The sequence below is a fragment of the Struthio camelus genome, chromosome W, assembly GCF_040807025.1.
Source record: "Struthio camelus isolate bStrCam1 chromosome W, bStrCam1.hap1, whole genome shotgun sequence".
Lineage (NCBI taxonomy): Eukaryota > Metazoa > Chordata > Aves > Struthioniformes > Struthionidae > Struthio > Struthio camelus.
Window position 1 is genome coordinate 66,763,590 of NC_090981.1, and position 12,219 is coordinate 66,775,808.

Genomic DNA, 12,219 nt, shown 5'->3' on the forward strand with positions numbered 1-12,219 from the left:
ATGAATAACGCTTGAACTGGGTTATTTATTACGGTCCCGGTTTTGACCCATAGTCACGATTTCTTCAAAAGTGTTTATTTCACAAATTTTTTCTTTTTTGTTTTTATCCACAGCTGAATATTAACAGTGACTATTACAAGCATTTTCCTATAAACAAAGGTGTAGTTTACAGATTTGTTCAAAATGGAAAAATATTTTATAAGCAGTAGTATTCCATCCACAGTATTCACCCCTGTATACCATTCAGCTTCTTGTAGAGCAGCTATACCTTCCGCTCGTTAAGGTAACGAGACTTCACAAAACGCAGAAAAACTCAGACCAACCCCCCCCCCAAAAAAAAACCCCACACAACAGAATTTGCACTGTTACAGCACATTTCATTTCTTCTAATTTCAACTTAATTTGAAAGTGTTCGTTCACTGGCTTTTACATTTTAAAATAAATCGTATGCTCATCGGGGAATATTTCTATGGATTATTTTATGTAACATTCACATTGCAATAATTTTTAATCAGGAAAAGAATTGTTCATGAGTAATATGTGAATCAATAAAGTCAGAGGAAAAGGTTCATGGCAGTTCATGCACTTCATTTTAATTAGGTTACCACATTTATATGCAATCATTAAGTGTTAATTTTGCAGTTAAACACAGATGAAGGGAATGAATTTGCACAATCTAGTGAGTTTACTATTGAAAGGGGAGGAAAATAACCTGCTGTTTCAAAGTGCATCTTTGTTACTTGCATCTTTTTTGCAAATCACACAAATTGAGGGTCAGATTTTGCAAGAAAGTAACCTGCATTGTGATTTCAGCGGTGTGATCAGACAGACTGGACTTGGTGCTCCCTGCTTGCAGGTGTTTTTAAGTTACACTATCAAAAAAGGTGGCCGAGGCTGTATGCTTAAACACTGTAACATGCCCACCTCTTGTTATTATTTCACTCGTGCAAGAAGTCTCATTAGAGTCAGTGAAATAAGCTGTACGAGAAGAAACGTTAACGACAGAGGAGTGCATAAATTCACTCCTAAGGTCTGATGTTCTTTTCCACAGTCAACTACTACAACTTTACCAGCTGGAAATTGCCAAAAACAAACAAATAAACAAAGCAACAGTGAAAATGAAATGTGAGTGTTGTCCTGAACGCTTTTCAGCTACATAGGTCACACAGAATACATGCATGAAGTCACCTTTGAGGAGGGGGTTGGTTTGGTTTTGTTTGTTTTGGGGTGAGGGTGGAGGATTTACATATTCTATCCATTTTCATGGAGATTAGGATTCTCAATCCTACTTTTCTGAGATACATTATACAGGCAAAAACCAACATGGGCCAATACCATTTTCTTTCTAGCAACTTCGTAATGTTCTTGCGCACCTTCTCAGAGCCATATTTTATAAGCAGACTTCTACATCCACAGATACATTTTCAGGATAGAACAATAAAAATATTCCCAAAGTTTAACATTTGTTTCAGAAACAGTGGTTCAGAAGTCAGTTACCTTAGTAACAGCTAAAGGCACACAGTGGGAAAGCGCTCAACTTAATAATCAATATTTAGAAGTAAAGATATCTGGAAAGCAGCCAGCTTTCTCAAAGCCGCGTTTTGTGTTAAATTTGCTCCTTAAATACAGACGTGCCAAATCGAGGAGAGAAAGGCATGCTTGAGCACAGCAATTTAACAAAATTAACATTTAAAAACAAATTTAAAAAATTGCTAACAGAGAAAATTACATATATTAAAGGTATTTAATACAGAGTCCTCTTCCAGATGGAGTTTAATGGACAAGTTACGTTATTATAGGTCAAGACATTAAATCCCAGTTCCTCCAGTTCATACATACTAACCTCTTTTAAGAGAGTCTCTTTGTTGTATGTATAAATTATGATCCTGAAAACTCCAGTGAAAGACTATTATCCCCTAGAAGAGCATTAACCACATTTTATAACTGTGATCAGCAACAAAATCTTTGCAGAAGAGGATTCTGCAGCAACCTGTCACTTAGTCTGACTGATAAGCAGTGGTTTAATCAGTCTGTTGGGAATTGTACACCGAATAATTTACAACAGAGAGGTAGAGCCCTGAAGAGCCTGAGAGGAAACTGCTGGCCTAAGACAAATTCTGAGAAATAGCAGTGTGTTATAACCACATTGCAGAGAGACTAAATTTTGAAATTTATTTCTGTTTCGTACGGTGACAACTACTATTGTATGGAAAAAGTGGTAAGATTTAATTGGAAAATTAAATTCAGAGCATCACAAAAACATTCATTTGCAAAATGTGAAAAGAGGTAGGTACAATAACTAAAAACATTGAGGATGAGCAAGTGACAGAAGAGTGCGTGCTTGCTGGGTGCAGGCAGCAATATGGTGGTGTTATTCTTACTGCGCGTGAAGGGGAGATGAAGGCACTGCTGAATATATGCAGTAGATGCAGATACTCAAGGACTGCAATTTGGAGGTACTGCTGGCACTGTACAAGTAATAAATTTTCTTCTATAATTAGTTGGGTAATGGTTAGAGGAAAAAATAACTTCTCCCTAGGGAATGGTCTTAACTCTGTCCTTCATTGGTAATAGCAGTACTAAATCCTAGTCCTCCATTTGAAAAAAAGTATTTACCCTCAAGCATAGACCAATACAATTTGTAACAGCACTCAACTTTTTCTTTAAAAATGTGCTTTTGGACAGTAATATACACATATAGTACATACAGGACTATTACAGTTTGTATATACATAGATTATATACATGATGTTTAAATCCAACACATTCTATCTAGAAAGGTGACTGCAGCACAGTGGTTTTTTTTTTTAAGTGTTGTGTATCTTTAAGAGCCTTTACATTCTCTTTTAATACTCTGAGCTGACTGGATACCTAATCATAAATTTGCTGTGTGGATATAACTTACACCAAATAAAAGTAGTCCGAAAGATGAAGAGAGGTTTTCTGAAAGCTCTTAATCATCCTGGAAGTGCCGAGACGACTAGGACTGCAATCACAAAAGCAAGCAAGTTAAGATCTACTTAGACAAGACCATTATGGAAGTGGAAAGGCCAAAATAGTCCCGGTTATAAGATGCGGGAAGCCTTTGCTGCTGCACCAAGGCATAGTGAGTTACGGCAAAAGCATCACCACTGTAACCGTGCAGTCCCAATGTGCAGACCTGCCACAATTGTGTCGTGCACAGGATTGTTGTAAAGCCTCGTTCACCCTTGGAAACCATTTTTTTCCCCCGTTTCAGCAAGCAGAGTGGTTTCCTGCAGTGACTGCAGTGATCAAATGTAGTGTGCTAAGTATTTAGAAAAATCAGTTACTGCTTTTGGGAGTAGCTGGCCACTTCTAATGCCTAGCTGGTGAGGTAAGAAGATGTGTTTAATATATTGGTTATGTAAAAAATGTCCTAACAGAATTTGAATTGATTGGATTGTGGTAGATAAAAGGATTCTTGTTTGCTCTTTTAGAAAATGGCTGATGTTACTAACACGCTAACTGACGGTTTTTCGTGTTAAACCATTTCATTGCTTAGCCATTCCCTTTCACTTTCAAACTTTTTAAAGTATTCTTCATTTATCTAAGCCTGGTATTTGCACCACTGGTAAATGTTCTGATGGCCGTTGAGTTGAACAGAATCTTTGTTTCCTAGTCCTAGGCTACAGCTAGGACTAATCCACTGAACGAAGTAGGACTGGGGACCTGATTATTAAACTGGGTTGCATTTGCCTGACTGACTTATACGTAAGATTCTGATAACGGCTACGTAAGAGTAAGGAAACGACTTCTTTTCTCAAGCTCAACAACCCTTAGCTGCTGCATGAGAGTATTTGACTTCTAAAAGCACAGGGAAAGCCAGCAACAGGGGTCAGGATGACGCTTGCCTATACTAGAAGCAGGAGGCCTAAGGCAGTCCCTTGTCTCAAGATCATGTCATTAGGATGCAATCTTTGTGAGTCACTAATATAAATCTGGTAATGGAAGAAAGTCCAAATTGCCAGTTTATTTGAATTCCCTGTAGTGTGTAAGTAAGAGATGCCCCATATGAAGTAAGGAGAGCCACAACATTTCTGAAACTGAGAATTCATGACAAATTCCAGATCAGGGGAAACAAGCATTGTTCAATTCTGTTACCTTAACCTGCATGATAAACACATATTGGTACCTTCTGCAATTTAATTTCTTAATTATTATGATATAGTTACTAGCAAGAACGATAGGCAGAATTGCATATCTCCATTATTAATATATACAGACCACCTAGTTATTAGACAAATTGTATGTCCTTGAAGGCAGCATAAATGTCTAGGATTTTGTTTTTGAATTTTAACTGTCATTTCTTCATAGTCACCTATGAAGATCAAAGTAAGCTGTCTCCACTAACCATTCTTTTCTGGTAGCAGCTTTTGGAGATTATCATGGGCTCTGAACTATGTCAGCATAAAATCAAGACGTTTAAAAAAAGAAACAAAACTGTATTTCAAGTATCCTTACACTGAGCTACAAATTACCAAAAAAATCACATACAGATCAGTCTCTTTTTTTACTGTACAGTCCATTTATTACTGTGTATTGGTTCTTCCATAAACTCATTTGGTCCACATTTAAAGAGCTCCTTAATTCCTTTTTTGATTTCTCTCTCTCTCTTTTTTTTTTTTTTTTTTTTTGGCTGGAGGTCTCTGGGTATGAGAGATGGACTAATTATATTTTCTTCAGACTTTATTGAGAAATTCCAAGTTGAGAGAAGCAGGGAGATGAATAGAGTCCATGGTTATGGAGGATGGGTTGAATGGAAACAAAACTGGGAACATATACTTGAAGTCTAACAGCAGCTGCGGAGGGTCATTTCGCTCTTGCAAGTGGGCCTATGCGGTGGGGGAGAAGAAAACACAAATTTAGTATCAATTGTTGCCTTTTCTTTGCATTTGTAATGTTTAACCTAATCAAAGGTTTGAGTGTGTAGATATATAAAAGAGATACTAGAAAAATGCATTCCACTTTCATCTGAAGAGGAAGCTGGTTTTTCAAGTGCAGAGTGAATAATATAAGTGGAAACAGCGCCTACCTTAAATAGCCATTAATACCAAATGTAAATACTTTCAGAATGCACAGGTCAAGAATGCACAGATCCCACTGTTCTCCAATAAATTCTTGGTCTGACAGAGTGGAGCGTATTTACAAAGGAATTTTCTGAATTACGTATGATAGCAGGTTTAGAGATATTACAAAAGCCAGTGAGAGGTGGAGAACTCTCCTTTACAGCAGCCTTCCTCCAAGCAAATACTCTATGCAGGTGTTCCCATATGTATTTGAAGCTTTGCTTCAGCAGAACCTGGTTAGATCTTATGCATTACCAGAGAACAAGAGACAGGACTTGGAAACAACACGACCATTGCACGGCAAAAGCAGCACTGCATGATACCAACAGACCATTTTGACTCAGCCACGCAGAGATGGAGACATATTATAGGGAGAGCTGAATACTTGTTTCTATTTCCCTTTCCTGCTTCCTCCTTGAGAAAATTAAAAGATGTCCTGTGGTCTTCATGTATGTATTTTTTCCTTTAGTTGCCAATTCCTGCCTTGCATCTCAGAAGTAACTCCATTTCAGCAATGCTTCACTGATTCCTGCAACCTTACTTCCGAGCAATACAGATCAGGGCCAAAATGCACTTTCTTGCTCTGAAAGTCAAATTTGGGTATTGAAGTCCAAGTGAACAATTCTCAAAAAGAGAATCTAATCACACAGGCACATCCTTCTGCCAATAAAATTTCTGGTGGGCCTGTTGTTCTGTTGCCATGCATGCTACAACATTGGCTGAGCTAAGAACTCAGGTGCTTATCTCAGCCTTTGGCCCTTTGCAGTTAACAGCCTAGATATCCCTGCAGTCACGTTTTGCAAGCAGGCATGTTCACAGAGCACTGTGGATTGCATTAAACTCAGGACAACATGCAGCTGCACACCTATCACCAAGTGCCTAAGTCATTACTGATGACAACATGGAATATTGCTGTTAAATCAATATCATTTCCTCCAGTTTACAGCCCTTAAATTTACCTGTATGTTTCGTATGAAAGCTACTGTAACACGCTCTTCAAACTCGTTCACAGGAGTGTAGAGATTAAGTATTTTTACAATCTGTTGAAAACAAAAAAGGATTACAGACAGTCACGAGAAGTCCAACTTTTCCAGAATACAAAGCACGACTAACATTTTGTCTCGATACAGCCATGATAAAGCTCACATGAGACTACTGAGAAGTAGGAGCGGAAGAGCAAAACAGCACCATATTCAGTGCTGTGAACCAACCTGAAATCTGCACAGAACTGATGAAATACAACAGTAAAGGAAAACCTACTTGTAGAAAGTGAGATGTGATATGCTCTGCATATTGTAAGCTATGTTTATAAAAGTGCTTGTTTGCCCTAAGTGAATCTGTCCTACGAACCAGCACAAATATCATCTTGTGCTCCTTTGCCTGCTGAGAGGGTTAACCCTTTACATACCCATCAAATTTCCTTATGACAACATTTGTAAACTCAGAATAAACTTGAACAACAGATTTATCTAGGGATATCCTTTGAGTTGGCCCATGGGGACTCAGGAAGATTCAGAGTAGGTGACTGCTTCCCAGTACATCTGATGTCACCTCCACAACACTTCTCCTGATCCAACACTCACTCCTCTTGCAAGTCCTCAACCTTCCCTATCACCACTCAGCCTCTGCCAATAACAGATTCAAGGTGTGGAGGGGGAGACACAGGAGAAAGGACCCACAAGAATCACTGGAGATTAGCTCACACCTCTCACTCCTCCCTTATTATGACATTATCAAAGAAATGGCATGCAAGCCAGCAGCAAAGAACAGGGGCTTCCTCCTGTTGGAATGAAGTCTAAAAGTTTAAGTCAGATACACTGACTGCAATTAATTGGTGCATTAAGACTGCGGTTCTCAATGTCCTGGCCCAAATGTGAATTCTTGCTGGGCATCCCACAAAACAAGACAGATGAGATCCTAGGAAAAGACAACAGGTGGGTTTGTGAACTGTAATAACATCTAAAATGTCTCACTTTTATGGCATAAAGTTGTCAGGGTTGGGCTTCAACTTTGACAGATTTACTGTGAAGCTCCAGCACCATCAGTGGCACCGCAAAACAGCGGCAGCCAACAATGACCACCTCAGAATGTTCAATAGTCTGAGTCTGTGCAATGAAGAAATGACATTGGGAGACCACTTTTTTTTCCTCCAATCCTTTAATCATCAGTACCTTGTGGTGTAAATTTCTGCCCTGCTCATGAAGCAAAGAGCTTTCTAAGCGTTTCCTGATGATAGGTCCAAAAGGAGCTTTCATGTGAAAGTCAGAAAACTCAGGGAAATAACAAATAAGGCATTTGCTAATAAGGCAAATGTTGGAAGGCAACCCAGAGGCCAGCAGTGAATCAGCTGTGAAACACTCTCCCCCTACAGATGTTTACAATATACTCAGGATGGGACTTGTCCATTTGTCTGAAAAATCAGTGTGCTAAAACGACGGTTACTTCACACAGGAGAATCAGACTGCTCAGCAGAACCGATGATTACTAAGAATAATTTCCAAGCATTTTTCCATGGTGACTGTCAGAACCTCACTAATCCCCAAGCAGGTGAAACATCCCTATGTGCCAGAAGAGTCACCAGTAAACCCTGCCGCTTCCCTTGAAGAAACACACGCCCTCCGGTCCCTACCTGCTGGGTAGTGAGTGAGGTACACAAGGAGCAGATGGCCTCAGCGTCCTCTGAGGTCTTCTTTTTCAGCTGCAGGAGTTGCGCTGCCTGAATCAAGGGCTCCAACGTCTGCGCTGCTCCGCTCTGCTGCAAGTTCTTCCCGCGCAGCCACTCCTCTAGCTGGCTTATGTTAAACCTGGATAAATAACATAAATAAAAGACATGAGCTGAGAGAGAATTCATAGCTTCTCAGAAACCATTTACTAGACTCTGTGTACGTTGCAGTGCTGGTATATGTTGCTTTTTTTTTTTGATGCATATTGGTGATATGCATACAACAACCAGAGCAAAGCTTAAGACTCTTCAACTCAAAGCAAAAGTTAATGCTCTGTGTAACTTAGAATTAGGTGACCCAAGTAACAGTTGAACAGCACAAGGGATGTGACTTTCAACAGCATTCAGATACAATCAAATTTTAAAAAAAAATCAATGAAAATTAAGCTTTTAACAAGCTTCTAAGGTGCTAAAAAAATTCGCAAGGTGCCCAAGTACCTCTGAAAATATCTTTCCATGCACAAAAATGCCTTTGTCCGTGCCCACTCTCAGACTCAAGAGAAACATGCAAAGGATCCACCATGGGAAGGGGAGAGGGAAGAGAAAGGAAAGTTTCAATCTTTTACAGCAAGTAGCAAATTGATAAATTTATGCCAGGGCTGGTAAATATCCATGACTCCTTTTTGGCAGGTTTGCACTAGCTTTCCTTGCACTAGTTCCTTTGGAACTGTAATTGTTATCGTTGCATTATATTATGACAGAGATGGAGCCGCATGGGCCCCTGACCCCAGCGCAGCCCATGGACGTCCACGCCTGTGCTTGCCTGGGACTTGTATGAGTCAGAGGGGCTTCATACAGCTGCAGGGATCTTCCTTTATGATCAACCTGAAGAACCCTGGACACGAAAACATTTGTTACTTTAAAAATAGTGGACGTTGCAGTGGGAGGCAGTAAGGAGACACAAACCTCCTTTCCAGGTCCCAACAAGCAACGCATCCTACATCACTTGGTGGAGGCTTTGGGCTGTACAAGCTTCCCTCTCAGGTGGGGCAAAGCGAGGTGCGGAAAGGCCCACCCCAGAGATAATTTCCATAGCGTGCGTTTAATCCATAAAGAGCACAGCAAATTGCATTGTACGCACATTGTGCAATGGAGAATAGCTTTAATTGCTGCTGCTTCTCCTTGCACTGCTGATGGCCACATCAGTTCTTGGTTTCAACCAGGTTTGCTGAACCCAAACAGTTCCTCTCCTTACTTACACTATTGCACTTTATTTTACTATTTTCCACAGCTTATACAACTAACAAAACTTGTCCTCGAGTGGGTACATCACTGGCTCAAGCCCCGGTCCCACCTTAGCTGCATGCCAGTACTCCACGAGCAGACGTCCTTCCGCAGCAGGAGGTTGTTGAGGGTGACTGCATTGATCATGTAGAAGAGCTGCTTGAAGACCTGCTGGATGATCTCTGGGTCCAGGCCCTGATCGCACATGATGCTGTAGAACGCATTCATCTGGCGGATGACCGCGTCCAAGCTGTACGAGCTGTCACTGTCTGCCATGCTGGAGGAGCGATTCCTGTAGCCCATTGGTTTCACGCCGGAAAGCCCCTGAATGCTCTCATTTTCCAGCATTGCAGACACTGAGACAGGAGGAAAACAGTGAGAAGAGAAAGCCTATTAATCACTAGAGGTAAGAAACTGCTTCTTCTGCACCGAATTTTGTGGGCTGTCATAAACATGGAGCAGTCTCAAAGTGGTACAACACGCTGGATGCTGGGCCATCTGAAAAGGGAATGGATCCATGAATTGACTCTCTTCCTTTTGCAACACATGCCTCTTGCCCAGTGTAGGCTTCTCCTTTGGGGAGAAGCATTGCTAGCACTCTACGAAGGTCTGAGAAACATCCAGAGCATCCAATTACAGGTGAAAATCCTCCTAAAGGCCAGGGTGCAGTCCACTTACCTATCATGGGCTGCAGTATGCCCTCTGCTATCTTAATGAGCTGCTGATAGATCTGGATGGAGAGATCGCTCAGCACCTGGCGGTACTCGGTCAGGTCGAAGTTTTTGAGACAGTGCTCATTCTGCTTAGCGGTGTTTTGTGTCATGAAACCCTACACAAGAGAAGATTAAAACAGCTGGCTTCACTATTTGTAGCCTGGTAAAATCACTGTATTAAAAAAATAAGCTTAGAGTATAATGCATCCAGATATGTTACTAATGTACATTCTTAGACTCTATTATAGAAAAAAAGAAAGGCTCATAAATCATCTCAGATTTATTTGGTGACTTTTTGTTAATTATTATGAGGGGTGCTTTTTTGAAGAAAAACGTCATTAAGCAGTAAGCCTTTCATGTAAACTTTAGCAAGGAGAAATACATCTGTATTAATTGCAGTATATATCTGAAACAGCAAATGACTTGTCAGTCCCCTGAGAAACCCTTGGTTATCATTTCGTTTATCCCTGTGCATCAGAATTATCTGCCAGTAACCCCAAATATTTCAGTCAGAGATTAAGGTTTCAGAAAAGGAAAACTAAACACTCTCCCCTCCCATTAAAAAAGAGAAACATTCTGTGCTAACCACATGCTATTGTTTTTGACAACTTTTTAAAGTGATTTGATTTGAAGCCCATAAATCTTCCCCAGTAGCTGTTTTTTTCCCTGCCTTTAGCTGAAAAAGCAGCTGATCTCTGATCCTGCAAACGGCTGCTGCAGCCCTCAATTCTGGGCTCCTGCATTAAGGGCTTGAGCCATTTTTGCTTACAGAGGCAAGTGTGACATCGCTTAAATCTGTAATTAGCACAGGCACTTTAATTGCTTGTTCCCAGAGCAGCCTTCCCAATTTCGTGTCAAAATGAGAGCTGTGCTACTACTTTTTTTGTTTGCTGACTAGCAAAATGCAAAAATACGACATGTACGTTTTGAGTTGCCTTCTGAATTTCTCACTTCTCCCGACAAGTAAAAAGAGTAAAAAATTTGTGTTTTTCTTTTAAACTTATTTTCTTAAAAATCAGCTGGATTTCAAACCAAAGGAAAGCATATTTTGGAAACTACTCAGCTCAGAATGATTACCTCCCCCTCTGTTTTTGGGCAAAATTATCAAACCAGTTTGTAAATAGGTGGTTCAGCTGACACTACATGACCATGGCAAACAATGTGAGATTTAAGGGTTCTCCCCCGCCTGCTGGTGTTCTGGGAACGAGTCTCTTTAAATGCAATGCTGCTATCCAGGCAGAGGAGGGCGAACAGCAGCTTAACAATTACTAAATCTTATCTAAATTATTATTTTTTTTAATTTGGAACTTGGAAGTACAGCAGAGTTTTTACAAACCGAGCATTATCTTGTGAATGATCTGAGTAGTTATTTTGATTCCAAGACAACTTTGCTTTAAATTCTCAGTTCTTCGTTATTCTTAAAGCTCGATTGTTCAGTATATCTCACACTAATCAAGAGTAAATGAGAAACTACATAATTTGGCTCTGTTACAAATTTTAATACCAATGCCAATGATTATTCAGAATAAAATTGCAGGATTTAGAAACGCTTTTCTTCTGGGTAATGAAAGGCTGCGGAATCCACTGAAACCAAGGGAACAGCCTTCGAAAGTAGCCTACCAGAAGGTATTTCCCTGCTCAGACAAATCAAGCTGCACGACTGGCCTTAACAATCAAAATACTGCTAGTACCAGTCAGAACAAATTGTGCGTAATGCTATAAGGGTCCCGTTTTCCACTCTCAAATGTCTTGTCACCATGCTATGTCTCATGAGCCTCTCTGTTAGAGCTCCTTGTTATATCCAAACAAAAAAAAGGAGGAGAGTCACAAAACAGCCCACATCAGAGCCAGAGCCGAGCCAGGAGCCCAGGAGAACAACGCTAGCCCAGAGCAAATGTCCTGGAAGAATGCAAAAACACTGAAGTTTCTCACCGCATCTCCGCTATATTGCTTTAAGCAGTGCAGGAGGCGACATGTGTTAGCCAGCCAAAACGACGTCATCTGAAAGTCCTCGTTGTGTTTCTGCAGGAGCAAAATGAAATGCATGAGAGCCCTCTTTGGTGGGGGAAGGTGGCACATGAAGACAAAACAGTTTCAAATTTCCCCCCTTGGCACACGAAGCGCTCTCTCCGTGAACGGCAAATGTTGCTGAGAATATTCGCTTTTTGTTCTTTGTAAACAATTTTTTCATCTAACTGCTTGTAAGTCCAAATAGCACTATCTTCATTGCTCAGATAACCTTTTTCTTTTTGAATAAAGTACAGCAGTAAAAGCAGTTTAAGTGATACTTCTTGCTACGGCAGTAGTGCTCTTCTCTAGGCTTAAGTTTGTTATACATTTATACTACCCATATCTGAACATGTGTCATCTCCTTCATCTCCTGTGTCAAATCAGGCAGCTAAGCCAGCATTAACAAGGTCTGGGATTTATTCCCGGCTCTGCACTGGCCTGGTGGGCAAGTCATCCCCTTGTT

At 40.4% G+C, this 12,219-nt stretch overlaps 1 protein-coding gene across 2 annotated transcripts in view; it reads right to left on the reverse strand.

Moving 5' to 3' along the window:
- Positions 1 to 4,628: 4,628 nt before the first annotated feature.
- The window catches only part of LOC104138524 (unconventional myosin-Vb), a 133,778-nt gene continuing 126,187 nt past the window's right edge, over positions 4,629 to 12,219 (reverse strand). For both annotated transcript variants that reach the window (XM_068924538.1, XM_068924537.1), the window contains 6 exons: positions 11,679 to 11,768; positions 9,712 to 9,862; positions 9,104 to 9,389; positions 7,717 to 7,891; positions 6,047 to 6,127; positions 4,629 to 4,853 (listed from right to left, as the gene is read on the reverse strand). In XM_068924538.1, coding sequence (XP_068780639.1) covers positions 4,701 to 4,853; positions 6,047 to 6,127; positions 7,717 to 7,891; positions 9,104 to 9,389; positions 9,712 to 9,862; positions 11,679 to 11,768 — 936 coding nt within the window. In that variant the 3' untranslated portion in view covers positions 4,629 to 4,700. The remainder of the gene's footprint in view (positions 4,854 to 6,046; positions 6,128 to 7,716; positions 7,892 to 9,103; positions 9,390 to 9,711; positions 9,863 to 11,678; positions 11,769 to 12,219) is intronic.